General features: G+C 42.3%; 1 protein-coding gene across 2 annotated transcripts in view; it reads right to left on the bottom strand.

Annotated features, from left to right (window-relative positions):
• Window positions 1-20,290, bottom strand: part of ATF6 (activating transcription factor 6) — a 1,839,477-nt gene that overhangs the window by 1,204,925 nt on the left and 614,262 nt on the right. For both annotated transcript variants that reach the window (XR_015309808.1, XM_086964422.1), the window contains exon 6: window positions 14,203-14,403. Coding sequence is in view for 1 of the 2 variants with exons in the window: in XM_086964422.1 (XP_086820548.1) it covers window positions 14,203-14,403 (201 nt within the window). In the remaining variant the exon portion in view is untranslated. The remainder of the gene's footprint in view (window positions 1-14,202; window positions 14,404-20,290) is intronic.

The following is a 20,290-nucleotide window of genomic DNA, read 5'->3' as shown; positions in this document are numbered from 1 at the left end:
AAGATATCCAAACTCTATAACTTCAGGAGCCAAATCACTACATTGAGCTCTTTGGGATTTGGATGTCTGACTTCTCCATGGCTCTGTGTGAGAAGGCTGGAATTGAGATGTAGCTTTTGATGAAGAACTGCTGACAGTTCTCAAAGTGTAGTGACCCACGGTTGATAAACCCAAATGAGAGCTACTAGAATCAGTAGGAGGGATGTTTGCCTGAGCCTCCGCCCAGAAATGGAAGGAGAGGGAGAGGCGGAAAAGAGTAGGCATGTATCCCTGACCAGTTCATCCATAGGGCATTGCATTTGGATAGAGGGTGTGGGAACCTGGAAATGAGGTTTGATCATGTTGAGTTGTCCACTGTGGCAAACAAATCTGTTTGGGGGAATCCCCACTGTTGAATGTATGGAAGGAGAACCTGGGGATGAAGTTCCCACTTGTGAATTTGTTGCTGCCTTCAGCTTAGGAGGTCAGCAATTTGATTACCCACTCCTTGGAGATGCTCTGCAGGAAGATGCGCTTTGTAGTGGAGGAGGAGTGACAGTTGCAGAGAATGTGTCCCCCACCTATTTTCATACACAGTACATTCCTGTCATGTAATTGGTGCGGACTAGGACAACTTTCCCTATGAGGTGAGACTAAAAAGCTTTCAGTGCTAGATATACAGCTAGAAGCTCTAGATAATTGATGTGTAGATCTTTGTACCTGCTTTCCCATAGACCTTAAATTGTCAAGCTGTGAAGATGTGCAAGTGTATAGAGCCGCTGCCAGATAAGACTGCATTTGTGAAGGCTGAAGTTGAGACTTTTGAGCATGGACTGTGAAACCCAATTGGTAGAGTAGGTCTAATGTAATCCGAGTGTGGTGTAAACGCTTTTGGTGTGTGCTGGCTTTGATGAGCCAGTCGTCCAGATATGGGAAGACATGAATTTAATGTCTTATGAGAAGTGCAGCCACTACTGCCACACATTTTGTGAATACTCTGGGAGCAGTAGTTACTCCATACTGGAGTACTTAAAATTGATAGTGTTTTCCAGCTATCACAAACCTGAGGTATTTGCAATGAGCTGGGTACTCACGACCACCTGTCCAGCTGGAATGTCTTCGGACTCTAATTCGATCTCTAAGTCGGAATCTGATTCTGCGACTGAGAAGGCCTCCTCTTCTTCCGCAGCTGTGGCTTCATGTTCGGATTCTTCTCCGAAGATATCCGAAGTACATTGAGTGCTTTGGCGCTGCATTTCTCGTAGTCGAGCTCAACGATCTTGAAGAGTCTTTTTCGATCAGAACGACCGACAGGCCTCGCAATCTTCTTCCTTGTGCTCCGTGAGAGGCACAAGTTGCAGACGTGGTGTAGATAAGTGCACGGGTATTTGGTGCGGCACTGTCAGACTTTTATTACTGTATGTTACTACACAGGAACAGAGATGCTGGTTCCTGAATCCACCCGGACAGCAACTTAGAGCTTAGTGTAACAAGTCTCCAAAGAGGCTATCATGGGGGAAGGGGGAAAGTGGATAAAATACCAAAAGAGAGAAGAGACTGTTCTGGCTGGTTTCTTCTGTAGTCCGTCCTGCAGACTTCTACTGTTGCTGAAACCTGTGGGCAAGAATTAATGTCAACATGAACCAATTTCTATTCTAATCCTGTCCTTATCTTGCTTGAACTCTCTATGTCTCACTTTCTTACCCTACGACTTCCAGAAATTCTTATTTAGTGTTCATGTGTTGTGTGCTTTTATTCTTTGATGAACTCTTTCTTCTGCAATTAGAAAAATAACCTTTAGTCACTGTTAACCTTCTAACTGTTAAACCTCTTCCCTACGAAAAACTCACTTACTTTTCTATTTTCTGTTAATTCTCTTCTTTTTAAGTCTCCCTCGCTCTCTGCCTTTATTCACAGTATTTTTCCTCTCTAGCACACCTGTAATATATTTACATGGGTTGGTTAAACGCCTTTACTCTCTTATTGAACTCTGTATTATTTATATTCTATTTAGGGATTCACTTACTGTGTTTTTAGGTCTTTTCCTATTGATAAATATTCATCTGTATTTCAAGTAACTTCTATTATTGTTTTTTTCAGGTCCTGCCTTCTCAGCGTTTTATTCTTTTAATGCTGGTTGATAAGAACGTTGTCTTTTCTCCTTGGTAAGAATTATTCTTTATTCAAAAAACTATTTACAGCTTGTGCTTGTATTACTGCCATACAATAACTGATACTTCTTCCATTTGTTTCAGGTCCTGACTTCTCAGCGTTTGTTCCTATGCTGACTGACAGGGATGTCGTTTTTTTCTACTCGGTAAGTATTGGTTCTCTATTTACATTTGTACATTCATTTTCTAGCATGTATGAACAGATTATCACTTAGCTCTAGCTTCTTCTTTCATTCCCAGATGCTCCGGTGAGAGCGCCACAACATCTCCCTCTACGCTGTAAGATATGCCTCACAGCACGAAGACCTGCCGCTCTTCACAGTTTCCACTTGTCTTTTCCTCTTCGTGGCGGCTTGAAATGCTGTCCGATATTTCCTTAATATTTCTTGACTACCTCTGTGACTTTGACTCTCGAAACTAAACGCTACAATTGATTTACTGACAACACATCTAACTACACTTCCTAACGCGGTTGAATCCTTGGTGAAGTGCGCAGTTCTCAGACAGCGCAAGCCTCACCTGGATTCCACCGCGTTCTCTGCTGGGCACTAGAACGCTAACTGTAACTCGATTCTGGTGACCTTTTTAGGTGCCATTTTCGAGTTAGCTCAGACCAGGTGCCTTCCATAGCGCGGGATATGTTGTTTTTGACCTTCTTATGTGCAATTAAGCCTATCCGCAATCTTGGAGTCCTGACAGTACCCTCCAACAAGGTAGATTCTCTCCTCTGGGGCTTGGTTGAAAACCGTCGATGAAAGGCCTTAACCAATCTTGAAGCATGAACGTCTTCATCTTGTTCCCAAGATCTTTCCTCAGGCCCATAACCTTTCCAGTCCACCAAGTAAATAACTCCCCTTTTTACATTTTGGAGTCTAGAATTTCTTTGACTTCAAATTCAGTGCCAGTCTCTAGTTGAAGAGGCTTTGGTGACAAGTTTTTTTGCGAGTTCTCTGGAGCCTTCTTTAACAAGGATATGTGGAAAACTGGGTGTATCTTCAGCCATGGTGGTAATTGGATTCGGTAAGTCACCGGATTTATCTTTTCTTCTACCAAATACGGACCAATAAATCTCGGTTGAAACTTCCGATTCCCCTTAAGTCTCAGATTTTTGGTACTTAACCAAACCTTATCTCCTATTTCCAATAGAGGTCCTACACGTCTCTTCCTGTCTGCATAAGTCTTGTATTTTTCTTTAGCTAGTTTTAGATTTCAATTGAGCTCTTATGCACCTGTTCTAATTGTGTCACAATTTCCTCTACTGCTGGAACTGAGATTTCAGTTTTTCTGAGTGTTGAGTTTGGATGTCTCCCATAATTCACGAAGAAAGGGGAAAAACCGGTGGAAACATTTCTTGCATTATTATGGGCAAATTCTGCAGCCCATAGATAGTCCGACCAGTTTCCTTCTTGTTTCAAAAGAAACAATTTCAAGTACTGTTCAAGTTCTTGATTCACCCTCTCGGTTTGACCGTCAGTCTCTGGGTGATAACTGGTGGAAAACCGGACTTCAGTACCCAACCCTTCCATAAATGACTTTCAAAAATGAGAAATGAACTGTGGGCCCCTATCAGTGATTACTATTTTGGGGATTCCATGTCTTTTCACAATCTGAGAGCTAAAATGAGACGCCAACTGTTTAGCCGTTGGCACTCCTTTCAGAGCTGTGAAATGAGCCATTTTAGAAAGGGAATCTACCACTACTAAGATGGTATTGTAACCCTGACTAAATCGTTTCTGAATCCCCAAGACCCGCCGAGCCGCCTAAAGTCAATGCGCGTAGGTTGATTTATGTACTTTAAAGAGAACCGCCGCTTTTTATCTCGTGCATGCAATATGCAATTTTCCTCCACCCACTGGCGCCACAATCACCTCTTGTACGCCTTCACCATAATTTGTATACACACCGAGGCTGAGCCCAGACCCTATAAACAGCACCTGTTTCAATATTTACACGGTCCCATAGCAAACGCACTGCTATTTTTGCCTCCTCTCACTCTGTTTTTTCGCTGGACGGCCCTAGTTACCACTCAACGTTATACGTCCAGATCGCAACCGGTCCTGTGCCTGCCCGATTTAGCCCGTCTTCACGGTCACAAAAACACTGCTCTCTGTTGCACCGTTCTCCTTCACTGCACTAGCACAGACACAATTTTCACTACTAGAGATGAGGATAACAACTTTTTAAAAGAAAAATGCCTAACTATAAGTATTTCTCATTTTCTTTCCCTCTGTTTTTCCCCTAAATGTAATTCTAAAAAGTGAAGTAATGCGACAAAAGGCAGAATGAAAATATATGAAAGTATAAGACAACAATGATTTAATTTTTGTCCTGATGATGATGCCCCTCATGTAACTAAGGCATCGAAACGCCGTCGACCAAAAAACCCTTTATGCAATAGGATATTGAAATATTGTGAAATGCAATGGTGTGGTTATAACAATCTGTGTCTGTAACACTGACTACAAGTACACAGACATTTTTGCTTTGCCACTTTTGGCTATTCTTTTCGTTGTTTTGTCTTGAATGTTCGTGGGTCACGGCTGTGCCCACTTGTTATTAATTTGTTCACACTGCTTGTTTTATCTACTAGATTGCTAGAATAAATTCCTTGTCCGGCTGGACAAAAGACGTAACACTTATCAGGTGTATGATTATTGTTTTTTACACCTTTTTCCCATGAATAGGGACCGCTAGTTTTCCTTCGGCCTGAAACTCACCTTTGGTTTCTTTGGACAATTACGCACAAAATGGCCTCCAGATCCACAGTACATGCAAAGATTGCTGGCTCTTCTTTTTTCCTTCTTTTCTTTGGAGAGAGGACCCCGTATAGTTCCAATCTGCATAAGTTCGATACCCTGTTGACCTTCATAACTTCATCCTCCTTCCGATCTGCCTCGATCAAATCTTGGAACTTCCGATCTGAAATCTTTTTTCTTTTCTCCTTTTCTTTCCCCTTGACGGAAATCTATTTCCAAAACCAAGTCTACCAACGCAGAGATTTCCGTGGGCCTATTGGGTATTCCAGCCAACACATCTTTTAATTTGTCCTTCAATCCACAATAGAACACCGCTGCTCTCTTACTCTCTGGCCAGTTGGTTTCCACCACAAGCTTATTGAATTGAGCCAAATAATAGACCACATCACGATTCCCCTGTTTCAGGTCAAGCAACTCGTTGTCTACAGCTTGGGATATTCGCCTTCTGTCAAATATTCGAAGAAACTTTCCTTGAAGTTCTCATAATTTCGCAATATGGGATCATCTTTCGTAATCAAAGGCAAAGACCAGGAGGCTGCATCCCCACTTAGGTATGACAACACAAAGGCGACTCAAGACTGCGCATCTGGAAAAATGGAAGGGCGGCACATGAAGTGTAATGAACACTGCGTAATGAATATCTGAGCCTTCTGTGGATCCCCGCTAAAAGCGCAGGTGCCGCTAATGGAATGACTGGTAACAGGTAATGAATCACCTGAGTAGTCATCCTATTGGCCCCTTCTGATAATGAAGCTTGAGTATCCGACCAAGAACCAAAAGGTTGTCTAAGTCTTTGTGCCAATTCTGCGGTTTCTTTCTAGAGTTAACTACTTCCAATCTAAGGCTCTGGTTTTCCTCTCGGACTGCACTCAACTCTTTTTGTATGGTATCTAATATGGTTCCTAACCCTTGTAAGTCTATTCCCTCAGCGATCTCTGTTCGGGTGTAAAATGCAACTTGGGCACTTCACTCTTTCAGACTTTTATTACTGTATGTTACTACACAGGAACAGAGATGCTGGTTCCCGAATCCACCCCGACAGCAACTTAGAGCTTAGTGTAACAAGTCTCCAAAGAGGCTATCATGGGGGAAGGGGGAAAGTGGATAAAATAACAAAAGAGAGAAGAGACTGTTCTGGCTGGTTTCTTCTGTAGTCCGTCCTGCAGACTTCTACTGTTGCTGAAACCTGTGGGCTAGAATTAATGTCAACATGAACCAATTTCTATTCTAATCCTGTCCTTATCTTTCTTGAACTCCCTATGTCTCACTTTCTTACCCTACGACTTCCAGAACTCTGCTCCTCTTCTAAATTCTTGTTTAGTGTCCATGTGTTGTCTGCTTTTATTCTTTGATGAAATCTTTCTTCTGCAATTAGAAAAATAACCTTTAGTCACTGTTAACCTTCTAACCCTTAAACCTCTTCCCTACGTAAAACTCACTTACTTTTCTATTTTCTGTTAATTCTCTTCTTTTTAAGTCTCCCTCGCTCTCTGCCTTTATTCGCAGTATTTTTCCTCTCTAGCACACCTGTAATATATTTACATGGGTTGGTTAAAAGCCTTTACTCTCTTATTGAACTCTGTATTATTTATATTCTATTTAGGGATTCACTTACTGTGTTTTTAGGTCTTTTCCTATTGGTAATTATTCATCTGTATTTCAAGTAACTTCTATTATTGTTTTTTCAGGTCCTGCCTTCTCAGCGTTTTATTCTTTTAATGCTGGTTGACAAGAACGTTGTCTTTTCTCCTTGGTAAGAATTATTCTTTATTCAAAAAACTATTTACAGCTTGTGCTTGTATTACTGCCATACAATAACTGATACTTCTTCCATTTGTTTCAGGTCCTGACTTCTCAGCGTTTGTTCCTATGCTGACTGACAGGGATGTCGTTTCTTTCTACTCGGTAAGTATTGGTTCTCTATTTACATTTGTACATTCATTTTCTAGCATGTATGAACATATTATCACTTAGCTCTCGCTTCTTCTTTCATTCCCAGATGCTCCGGAGAGAGCGCCGCAACATCTCCCTCTACGCGGTAAGATTTGCCTCACAGCACGAAGACCTGCCGCTCTTCACAGTTTCCGCTTGTCTTTTCCTCTTCGTGGCGGCTTGAAATGCTGTCCGATATTTCCTGAATATTTCCTGACTACTTCTGTGACTTTGACTCTCGAAACTAAACGCTACAATTGATTTACTGACAACACATCTAACTACACTTCCTAACGCGGTCGAATCCTTGGTGAAGTGCGCAGTTCTCAGACAGCGCGAGCCTCACCTGGATTCCACCGCGTTCTCTGCTGGGACCTATTGCCCTTGTCTTTGATTGGCATTGATAAAGATGAACGTACTGCCTTTGCTTTTATTCTTGTTTAGTAATATTCCAATTAAAGTCAATATGGCCTTTTTTAATGAACTTGAATCCATGATGAGAAGATTTATTTGGAATAAAAAGGCCTCAAGAGCTAAGCTCTTGGTGGTACAACTCTCTGTAAACCAAGGTGGGCTCGCTCTTCCCCATTTTAAAACATATTATGAAGCAGCTTTTTTTGACATAGTGGCAGGATTATTAAGGATTAGACAGACAAGAGACGATTTTTTTGGGATAAAATGCTTGAGGAATCAGGCTCTCAACTTTTTTTCTTTTTAAAAACTGCAAAGCTTCCTAAGAAAACAAGATATAAGACACTGATAGGGTATTCATCAAGATTACGGCTTTTATTTAAAAAATACGGCTCAGATGGATTTATTTATTTGAAATTGGTAGAATGTGTTAAGGTGGGTCTTAAGATATCTTTGAATCACCTGTTAGAATGGGAATCTGCCGGATTTTGTGAAATAAGGCATCTACTTATTCAAAATACGGTAATTGGCTGGCAAACGGTATCAGATAGAGCGCATCCCAGACGGCTCATGTTTTTTGAATACCAACAACTGATTTATTTTATAAGAAAAGAAATAGGAGGGTTAGACACAACACCCAATGTTTTGTTAACAGCTCTATATGGGGAGAAACATAAGGGTATTGGATTTTGGTATAAAAAGTTACTCCCTTCTGGATCATCTCCTATAATTGTTAGTCATTTAGAAAAAATAAGCCTCACGTTACAGTGCGTTTTTTCAGATAAAGACTGGGAAGTTATATGTCATTTAGGAAACAAAGCACTCCGAGCAGCTAATTATAAACGAATGTCCTTTTTTTCTGGCTGGCTGTTGTACTATACCCCTGAGGCCTTGCAGAGAATATTCCCTGAATGTGAGAATAAATGTTTTAGATGTAAAACTAGGGGTCAGGGTGGCTGGTATCATATCTTCTTCTCTTGTCCAAAGTTAGAATCCTTCTGGAAGGGGATTTTCGCAGACTTGGAGATGGCAACTGGGAAAATTCTATTACCAGAGCCAGAGGTGGCCCTTTTTGGTATCTGCAAAGAAAGGAATAGGTTTAACAAATCAGAAGAAGTGTTTATTTTTATCTCTACGGTCGTAGCACGGTCTTTGATCCTACAAAATTGGAAATCTACGGTGATCCCATGTCAATTAAAATGGATTAATAAAATGAGAAGAACATGTAATTTTGAGAGAGCTTATGCAGGTAGAGTGGGTGCGATTGCAAGATTTGAAAGGAATTGGAAATATTTTGAGAAGCTTGAATCGATAAAAGGAAGTTGATTGTTTTATTTAAGTCAATTTTTAGATGGTATTGCTTTTGCACTTTAAGAACTGCAAGTATATATTTGCTGTGTTATATCAGCTGTTTGTGCACTTTATCGTATATATTAGCCAATTTTGCGTGACACTGCATTTGCACTTTAAAGAAATGTAATAATATCTTTGCTGCTATATATCGGCGGTTTCTGCACTTTATTGCACCAGTCACTTTATATATGCCAATTTTGCACGTTACTGCACTAGCACTTAAAGAATTGCAATAATACTTTCGCTGTTTTAAATCGGCGGCTCTCATACTTCATAGCACTAGCACTTTATAAACCGTATAGTAATCTTGATGTTTTTTTACCAGCTGTTTTTATATTAGTCAATTTAGCACGTCTTTGTGTAAGCACTTTAAGAAAGGCAAAAATATCTTTGGATACTTTTTTTTTTTTTTTGCACTATGCCGGTAGGTTTGTATGAATTATAGTACAAATTTTGTAGTGTAATATCAGCTGGTTCTCTTGTACTAGCACTTAAATAACGGTACGCTCAGTCGTACGCTATTGCAGTTTGTGTACTTTGTCGGTGGTATTGTATTGTCTAGTGTTGCCTCTTGTATATTGTCTGGAAATTTTTGTCTAATTATGAAGAACTTAATGTACCAATGTTTTTCCTACGGCTTGTTCAATAAAAAAAAGTTTAAAAAAAAATACACTTCCTAACACGGTTGAATCCTTGGTGAAGTGCGCAGTTCTCAGACAGCGCGAGCCTCACCTGGATTCCACCGCGTTCTCTGCTGGGCACTAGAACGCTAACTATAACTCGATTCTGGTGACCTTTTTAGGTGCAAAGTTCGAGTTAGCTCAGACCAGGTGCCCTCCATAGCGCGGGATATGTTGTTTTTGACCTTCTTATGTGCAATTATGCCTATCTGCAATCTTGGAGTCCTGACAGGCACCAAGGACAGAATTGAAACAGGGTCTGTTAGATCTGGGGGTCTCTAGTTGGCAATGATTTGCAACTTTGTCCAAATAGGGACCCTTGCTTCTAGTCAGGGAAAGGGGATTACACCCCTGGATAACCCCTGCTCACCCCCTTCGAATCTTGGCACAAGCAGACAGGCTTATCTCTCAGAGGCAGTGTGTTAGGCATTTGTGAACACATACAGTAATACAGTGAAAACACTACAGATGGACACCACACAGGTTTTATAAAAATAAGTATTTTTTATATACACTTAACAAAAGACCACAAACGACAAAAATCAACAATACTGTAATCAAGAAGGATTCTTCAAGATGGTAGAAATAGTTCAGAAATAGGTTATTCACTTAAAAGCAGTTTTTAGAAACAGATAACCCCAACTGGAGTTATCACGACATCAAGGTCAAAGAAATCCCAAAGCACGGTGCCGACCGCGAGGTGCAAGGCATCTGGCTCAGAGTCAAAACAGATCCACAGAGAACAGTACCTTGGAAAAGAAAAAACGAAGACAGCTCCCGACGTCAGGGAGGTGCGGCGTCGGATCCCTGTTTCGAGAGAGATGATGAGTCGGTGTCCTGGATGATGGCGCATGCAGGGGAGGAGCCCGTTCCTGACCGGAGAGGAGGTGACGTCACAATGGCGCTAAAAGCACGGTTCCGTACGATGTCACGATGTCGATGGATTATTGACCACCCACGTCGACAATCTGCTCCGCGATGATGTCGGCTTCGGAGTTTATGCGGCACAGCAGCGGGCGTTTGGCCTACGTCGCAAGTCGGAGCAGCACTCACGGCTATGGCAGGCTTCGATGTCGTTCGCTGGCATCGATGTGGCACGGCGCCCGGCGTCAGGTCTACGGTGCAAGTCGGAGCAGCGCTCACGGCTTAGATGCAGATGCCGGCGTCGCTGTTGCAGAATTCCTTCTGTAGCAGCGAGAACAGCAAATTCCAGATGCAGGAAAACAGAAGGGATGAAGTCTGGTATCCCTTAGACTTCGGTCAGGAGGCAAGCTCAAATCAAGCCTTCGGAGTAATATTCTGCAAGATGATGAAAGTTCTTTAAAAGTTTCTTCTTCAACCCATGCAGAGACCCCGGGTGCTGGAGGGGCTGCGGGCAAAGAGGGACACTCACTCACATCTTATGGGAATGCCCAGAGGTTCAAGGGTACTGGGAGGAAGTGCTCCAAAGCTTTGACAAACACTTCGACACAGAAATTCTCCGATTCCCGGCCTACACACTCCTCGGCCTCCCCAACGCCATCACGTTCCCTCTGAAATCGGTCAGAGGCAAGCAGATGGGGCTGGCGATGGGGGCGGCCACCCAACATATCCTGTCACTCTGGGGCACCTCCAGGAAACCTACACACACGGGATGGCTTCATCGCTTATGGTATGTTAAGGGTATGGAGAAAATACAGGCCTCCCTCACCCAAACACGGGACAAATTTCTGGACATCTGGCAGCCCTTCGTCTCCCTCCTCTCGGCGGAGTTCCACGAAATCACCTGCCCAAAATATCTTAGGGTACTTAGACTTCCGAGGGATTTCCAGGGGGAACCTTGCTCACCTACCTAAGCACTGCGGTCGTGCCAAACACGACGAACTGTTGCCATCGCACTTACCACGCCGGAGAGGGGGAATTGCGGGTGAGACTGGGGAGGGCAATGGGGGGGGGTTGGAAGTTGGATGTTTGAAAGACTGGATTATCACTCGCTTCCGTATGCAGGGCCTATTTGGCACTGCAGGGCATGCACCATGTAACCTCCGGGGACCCTGCCGATGGGAGGAGAGGGGTAGCGGTTCATGGCAAGGCGACCGCATGCTCGCCCGAGATGTTGATGTATCCTATGTCTACTGGGTTAAACTTTCAATAAAAGATTTAAACCAAAAGTTTCTTCTTCTTTCCTTGGCAATAAAGAAACCACTGCAGGCCAACCCAGCAAACAGCACACTGGCAGAGGGGAAGTCCACACTCCTGCAGTTTCCTTGGTTCTTTCCTTGGCAAAGGTTTGTTCTCCCAGAAGTGATCTAAAGTCTTGGGGTCTGGGTCCACATATTTATACTGCAAAATCCTTTGTCCTCTGAAAGCAGAGGGGCCTGTACCTAGTCCAAACCAGTTATGTGCAGTCTTGGAGCACTTTGCTTACAGGACTCCTTCTTTCCTTTGGCGGGGTGGGCCAGGGTCCTCAGACACACCACGGGAGGTGGAGCCAGCATTGTGGAAGGCAGGCACAGCCCTCTTCAGGCCCAGGTGCTACTCCTCCCACTAATCTACATGCAGATAGGTCTATTCAGCCTTGTGCTGACTCACCTGTCTCCTGGAGTCTCCCAGCCCCTGTTACTCACAAAACCAGACATACAATACACAAGCTAGCAGAGGGATTGTTAGGCAAGGCAATACCTACTTTCTAAAAGTGGTATTTTCAAACACAGAATGTTAAAACCAACTTCACTAAAAGATGTATTTTATCATTCTGAGTTCAGGCATACTTAGCTCGAATTTCTACTATGTTCCCTGGGTCAGTTTGGATTATAAGATGTTATAATCAACTTGCCCATTCTGGCCTATGTGGACAGGTAGCCTTGCAATAGTGAAAAACTAAAATGGCTGTAGTTCACTATTAGGACATGCCACACACATCAGGGCATGTTCTACCTTTTACATACAATGCACCCTGCCCGTGGGCCTACCTTAGGGGTGTCTGATATGTAGAAAAGGGAAGGTTTAGGGACTAGCAAATGGGTGCACCTGCCAAGTCGACATGGCAGTACTAGACTGCACACAGGACCTGCAATGGCAGGCCTGAGACACACTTTACCAGCTGCTTCTGTGGTGGCACAATCAGTGCTGCAATTCCACTAGCAGAATTTGATTTACAGGCTCTGGGCACGCATGGTGCACTATACTAGGGTCTGACAAGTACATCAAATAAGCCAATAATGGAGTCACTAATCACTACATCAATTTAAAATAGGCAGCACTTGAACTGTGGCACTGAATAGCAGTGGCACAGTGCCCAAAGCATCTAAACAAGCAAAACATATTAAAAACAGAGGAGCAATCAGTGAAAAATGGAAGGGAGACTCACGCCAATGGTACCAGGTCTAACAGGGTCTATTTCATCGGCAGAAGAATAGACCGACGCGGCTAGGCCTGAAGGCCGTCCACGATGTTTTCAATCAAAGATGAGACTTCCCGATCTAATGGATACGCGGAGAGAGGGAAACGCGTACGATATCAATCCCGTCGAGGGTAGAGTGGATGGCGCACAGAGGGGAACCTGAAGGACGGTTTCAAAGCGGAGCGCAGCAATACACCTCTGAACCCGATGGCGCAAAAAATACAATCTAAAATTGAGTCGATGCCCATGCACACTATCACCGAAAGGAGTAGTCACCTTACCTTGTGACTAGGAAAGACTTCTTCGAAGAAAAACAACTTGCAAATATCCGGACCCAACACTTGATGGCAGGAGTATGCAAAGCATGTGTATCTACAGCACACATGCCTTGAACATAGGATTTCGGCCTCAGATCTCGGATATTACATTACCCAGATCACATATACATCTATAGAGCTATTTAGGGCCTGGCACACGAGTTACTGACTGGTGTACATTGCCCTGCAGTCTGCAACCACCTTATTTATAGAACATCTCCACAACTTTCTTTCACTCCACCAGGGTCTAATTACCCTTAACTGACCATCTCAAACAAACCAGAAATGCACAAAATATAGAAGCTTGCCAAAACAGCAGTTACAAATGCCAAATAGGTAAGCTTGCCTCTCTTCATCATAGCATTCGCACCCAGTTGAGGGATCACTTCTAAGGCAAAGATCTCTTCTGTCACATTGATGTTCTTTCTGAGGAGAGCAAGAATCTGGTTCTCGGCTGCGGCGTTCGATTCTTATTAATGCATATTCAGTCATGAGCTTATTAATCAAAGCCCTAGATCCATCAGGCATCTAAAAACTGACAACAGCATCATGTGTATTATACAAAATGTAAAGACTCTGGCACGATTCTTAGGGCATGCGAAGGACAATCCATGTTGGCTTGCCATCCAAAGCACTATTATTCAGGCCCAATGTTTACAACATAATGTTGTATCTTGAAACCTGTACAGTTGTAGTTTCCATTTATTTCACCCATACCAGTAATCAAAGTACTGTTTTAAAAAAACAAAGACAGGATAACTTAAACTGATGGTAACATTTCTTTCCTTCCATAACTAGCCAGCATGTCAAATTGTATTGACATGAGTTGGCCATATGAAACATTGTCTGAAACAAGTAAATGAAAACTTGTCCATGTTGCAAAATAAACAGCTTTTTAAACATCTTAGTAGAATATGATAAATCATTGCGAATAAATAGTTGCAGCATTTCACAAAAGGGACGATCTCCACCAATACTCATCTGTATATAATTAGAAAAAATAAAATATAATTTTTGTATTTGCTCTTCTATTGATGTAATCATTTTACGTTCGATTATGTACAAATATTGTATGGGAAGCCAAAAATAACTGAGGTAGGAATGGCTAGTCAAACATACCGTTCCAATATTTATAACAAGAGCAGTCCTCTAAAAAGCCGCCCAGCCCCTTACTCAATTCTATGTACAGTTTTCACATTGTTTGGGTCTGTTGACACTTACTTCTAGCGGGTGCAGTCTGGAAACTAACAATTGGCTGATGCCTTGGGAGGAGTGTTGTAAGTGGTTGAAGGTTCACACTCTTTGCTGCAATTCCAGAGAATGTTTGAGTAATACACTTTGCAGGAACTAGTATAGACTTCAACTGAACTGGTGGTTTTGGGACCACTGGTGCCAGTTTCCTTTGTTTCACATGAGCATTTCCTGTAATAAATAAATATGTTGAGAAACTCGACTATAGATGTCACAGGAGCAAGAGAAAAAATGTTCCAGTAAAAGGAGACTCAAGAGTTTCCAAAACTGAAGCACGAATTCTATTTACAATGGCCTGGAGTAGACAGTTGCCACAATCACAAAACAAATGACACCAGCTGTTGGCATTTAGGGATGGACACGCACATGTACTTGTTAAAGAAAAGTTCTATTTACCTTCATCACAAACTGATTAAATTTTCGGTGGAAAAGATAATAGAGTAACAAGTATGAATGTATGTGGAATTTCTACGGTGCAAACCTAATCAAAAGGCAGTGGATCGCTCCACGGGGTACTTTCTTTAGTGGAGTTTCTTTCCATTGCCTTTCAAGCTCAAGCACTTTATCAAAATAAAATATAATACAATCCTGTTAAAGGCCACAGTTCCTGTCTTTGTGAAAACTCCTTTCTGTTTCTGCTGAAAGAAATGTCTGTCTCTGCGTTTGGCTACATTGTAAATAGATTTATGTGGGACTGCACTGCGCCACACAAGCTTTCATTGGGTAACATCATCATCTCTCTTTACTGTTACAACAGACATACCGCTGCTTCTGGAGGTGGTTGTTTGCAACTTCTTCAACCATTATTAGTGCTGCTACTTGTACCTAACTTGCCAGTTTTGTTTTAAGTACCAGACATTTTTTAACTTGTTTCAGCGGTCCTTCGGGTGTGTCCAACCTTGTGGAACTGTATTCTGGCTAAAGCCCTCTACACCATCCCGCTAGAGATTTTCCACTTTCATTCCGGTGACTATGTCCACAGGTAAAAATCTTCACTATGGATTCGCACCATGGCCAACTGATGACAACGCTCCTGCCTCAGACACTTCTGCAGCCTTGACCCACTGAACTTCTACCTACTCAGATATTTTTCTCCCAATGTTTTTTTTTAAGTCTAGAGGTAAGTGCCAACCGGGCCCAATTCACTTTTTGTATCCAAACCTTGCTCCATCATGGTCGGCCTTACCTTGCAACTATGACCCGGGCTCGAGCGACCAGATGCCCGCAGATGGCGCTTTTATCTTTTAGGCGCTAGATTCATTACAAACTTCTAAAAATGTTAACTCTAGTTCTACTGATTAGATTTTTGTCATTTTGGTGTTGGCTAGACTGGAGGATTTCAGTGCTGCCTACCTGGCGACATTGCAGAGTTCAGTTCCAGCTGGGAAGAGCACTTGCAACATCTCTGGGAAGTGTTAAACGCTATGCAGAAGTCAGGACTCATGATCAGGGCAGTATGTGCCAGATCGGGCAGAGCTCTGTGGTGTATTTAGGGCACAAGGTAGGAAGCGGCCATGTGGCGCCCCTACATCCTCAGATTGACACCTTTCTGGATTGGGAGCCCCCCAAGACCCAGCTTGAGGTGAGAGCCTTTTTAGGTCTCACAGGTTACTATAGGAGATTTGTCAAGGGGCATTGCACCATTGTTGCCCCCTTGACTGAGCAGACTTCCAGGAAGTAGCTCAAGAAGGTGATCTGGACTAATATCTGTCAGACAGTTTTTGATGAGCTGAAGGCAGCCATGTGCACGGGGCCCGTGCTCAAGGCACCCGACTTCATCTAAGAATTCGTAGTGCAGACGGAAGCTTCAGAGGATGGTGTGGGAGTAGTGCTCTCGCATCTGAATGAAGAGGGCCTAGACAAGCTGTGGTCTTCCTTAGCAGGAGACCACTCCTCAGGGAATAGAGGTGGAGTACCATAGAGCAAGGAGCCTTTGCTATGTTCCGCGCACTGAAGAAGCTAAGACCCTATCTGTTTGGGAATCACTTCAGAGTTCAGACAGATCACAGACCCCTCATATGCTTAATGCAGATGAGGGTGAGAACCCAAAACTGTTTCAGGTGGTCCATCTCCCTATAGGGAATGGACTTTACGGTGGAACACCGCCCTGGCATAGAACACGCCAACGCTAATGGTCTGTCCAGGTTCTAACGCCTTAGTGAAGAGAACTCTGGTCGCTTCTGATCCTTTGTTGGCCAGTATACTTTCATTTACATTCACAACCTTACACAGAGGGACGACAATATATACATTTCTTTGGGTCATGACAATGCCCCGGAACCCCACTGGGGTCCTATGGGGCAGAACCATGTTGACCACTGATAGGGATATATTTGCTTTAAAAAAAAAACAGTCCTCTTGTTTTATTCTATCGCAGTGAACCATTGAATAAAGTCAATCTCGCACCTTGGAGATGGTTTTGTTCACCACCACTTGTCATATCTTTGCACTCAGTCCGTCACTGGTACCATTACATCGCTCATCTCAAAACTGCTCAGCTCCTCCCTGATGGAGAGTAGTAGCCCACACCATGGACCTTGCTGTGTGTGGAGGAACCCTATGATGAAGCATGTCACCCTTGGGCGAGTGAGGGTCTTGTCCTAAAAAGTATTCCTTCCTTTTCAGCTCTATCACACATACATTAATTAGTTTAGAGGACATTATATGACCAGGGTCATATGTTGCGTGTTTCTTGCATAATTACATTAACCTTGGCTTTCATGTAAATTTGCACCAGAGACAATAAATCTTACATTAGTACCACATTAAAACTCAAATGCAACAGGCAACATAGGTATTTTTTTATTTAATTTCGTTCGGAAACAGTGAAAGAATTTTTGAAAACAGAGCATGAAGGCACATTGTTTCTAAAATTAGTTTCACAGAGCCGGTTGGCACATTTTTGGAATACAATATTGAAGTCTGCTACAATGTAATTGCATTTAAGGTCATATTGTTAGATTGAAATAATAGATTTGTTCATTTTGATAATAGGTTTATTAAAGGGATTAAATGTGCAAAAAAAAGAAGACCTTATTTCTAAGTATGTATTGGCATTTTAGAAAGTGCATTACTGGCAAGGAAAACACGTACGGATGAAAAACTATGAAACCATTCATTTAAATAAGAGCTGCCTTTCAACAGGCACCAAACCACACAAATAACTGGTTATTAAGTAAACCACATACATTTTTAGAACGTAACACTGCAACAAAAAAAAGAAACAACTGCTACAATGTAGTGGTGGAAGAGCTAATTCTCCTGGCAATATAGCAGCACGCTGAATTTTGAATAGAAATAATCATAATCATCACTAAAAACATTACATAAACAAGCATTTGCAATGCAATAGGTCTCGCATTAGGAAAGTTTGAGCTATTGGTCTTGTAAATTACAAATTTTTATTTATGTGTTGGTTTTGAAAATAGCGAAATTAATAGCTTTGTCATTTACAATGCCAATACGTTTATCTTTTGCAAATGTGACACCTATAGCATTTGTAATGCAACATGTTTTGTATTTACGTGACTTAGATGTATTGATATTACAAATAACAATGGCTTTAAATTTTTTAAAATAATTAATACTTAAATAAAAGTTATTGTAATTTATAATGGCAATAGCTTAAACTTTTGTAAATAACGTTTGTGAAGATTATGTTCAGTGTATTTTATTGTGATAAAAATCCAAGAACAGAAGTGAAATAATAACATCTTTTTGTGACATTTGTAATAAAGCTTGAAACATTGAGAGAAAATATTTGAACCAGTTATTGTTGAATGGTTGCACAGATTGATGCTGTGGTGGCTCTGAGTGATGTTGTGGTGGCGAAGAGTGATGCTGTGGCATTCAGTGATGCTGTGGTAGCGCATAGTGATGTTGTGGTGCCCCTGAGTGATGCTGAGGTGCCCCTGAGTGATGCTGTGGTACCCCTGAGTGATGCTGTGGTGGTGCGATAGATAGCTAGAGGGAGCTCGAAAGATAGCTAGAGTGAGGGCGATAGATAGATAGAGTGAGGGCGAAAGATAGATAGAGTGAGGGCGAAAGATAGATAGAGTGAGGGCGAAAGATAGATAGAGTGAGGGCGAAAGATAGATAGATAGAGTGAGGGCGAAAGATAGCTAGAGGGAGGGCGAAAGATAGCTAGAGGGAGGGCGAAAGATAGCTAGAGGGAGGGCGAAAGATAGCTAGAGGGAGGGCGAAAGATTGCTAGAGTGAGGGCGATAGATAGCTAGAGTGAGGGCGAAAGATAGCTAGAGCGAGGGCGAAAGATAGATAGAGTGAGGGCGAAAGATAGATAGAGTAAGGGCAAAAGATAGATAGAGTGAGGGCGAAAGATAGATAGATAGAGTGAGGGCGAAAGATAGATAGAGGGAGGGCGAAAGATAGCTAAAGGGAGGGCGAAAGATAGTTGAGGGAGGGCAATAGATAGAGTGAGGGCGAAAGATAGATAGATAGAGTGAGGGCGAAAGATAGCTAGAGGAAGGGCGAAAGGTAGCTAGAGGGAGGGCGAAAGATAGCTAGAGGGAGGGCGAAAGATAGCTAGAGGGAGGGCGATAGATAGCTAGAGGGAGGGCGAAAGATAGCTAGAGGGAGGGCGAAAGATAGCTAGAGTGAGGGCGTTAGATAGATAGTGTGAGGGCGAAAGATAGATGGATAGAGTGAGGGCAAAAGATAGATAGATAAAGTGAGGGTCTCTAGCACCTGCCCTGACCCACCTACCCCTCAACACAAATTGCTTAACTCACTTGTCTATTGTGCCTATTCTGTAATCTTTTACTTCAACCCAGGAAGATGTATGCCTCCAAGCTAATTGCAGGTAGGGTATTTGATGAATCCAAATCAACAAGCAAGCAATGCTAGAATACTGGGCTTATACTTAACAATTGATTTCAAATGTGTTAATTCAATTGGATCAACTGAAGTGAAAAAGGACTAAACCTCCTCGAATGCTTTAAGATGTTAAACAGATACCCAGTATTGTAGCACTGCTTCCTTGGTGACATGGAGTTATGCGTTAACATTACCAGCAAGACAGAGAAAATTTGGCGCACCCGATTAACCCGATACGTATGTGCAACCTTCTCAACAGCCCGAAAGAACACACGGCTGACAAGTAAAAACTGGTTTTAGGTATACCGCATTCATCTTGGAGCTAAACGGAAAGACCAGCACAGGTAAACATTTCCACAATATAAAGAAAAAAAGTCCCCCCATCCACGGAATATGATGCAAATATCAGTAAGACTGCCCCTGTGCTGTTGTGCTTCACACAAGATATTTGTATTCACAATGTTCATCACCCAAATGAAATGAACATTCTTTCTGTCAACCGGAAAGGGACCAGACTGGATAGGCATTTCCAGGGAGATGATACAACCTTCAGATCAGGGAGACATCCTAGAAGAGCATGCTTAAATATCTGACAATCTTACTGGTCTTACATCTTTATCTCAAATGGCTTAGCAAACTAGGGTTATCAAACTGTCTCTGGGTGTCATTCGCTAGAAAGATGGGTGCAAACATTGCATCTGTAAATTGGTGTCTTGAGTAAAATCGGATAGAGGAAGTTCAAATGCCCCATACAAATGCTGTGAATAGAAGTGTCTAGTATATCTCAAATACTTTTCACATGTGTGCTTTAACATTGACTATTTGCCATACATTTCCCAGAAATCTAGAGATAGAAATCCCTGCAACACTGTGTGAAATTCTTTGCAGTATTAACCAACGTCCCTGTTAAATGCACATTAAAAGCTACATTTTCTACCAATCTCTCTAATTTCTCAAACAATTATTGGGACAGGACATAGCAAAATGCTTTCTGTACTTTAAAATATTATCCTCTCATACCATCTATTTCCCGAAAAAAACGAATGGGCAGACTTCTTCTACATGATGCCTTATAAATGGGAACTATGCTCTCATAAATACTGACAATAGGCCTAAACCCAATTACATTGCGCATCTATCGCCCCATATAATTCATGGAACACACTCCCTGACAGCACCATAACAGTAAGAACAGTAACATGCAGAGCTGCACCACATAAATTAT

This window comes from Lissotriton vulgaris, chromosome 1_1, assembly GCF_964263255.1.
Source record: "Lissotriton vulgaris chromosome 1_1, aLisVul1.2, whole genome shotgun sequence".
NCBI lineage: Eukaryota > Metazoa > Chordata > Amphibia > Caudata > Salamandridae > Lissotriton > Lissotriton vulgaris.
This window is presented reverse-complemented; position numbering and strand designations above follow the sequence as displayed.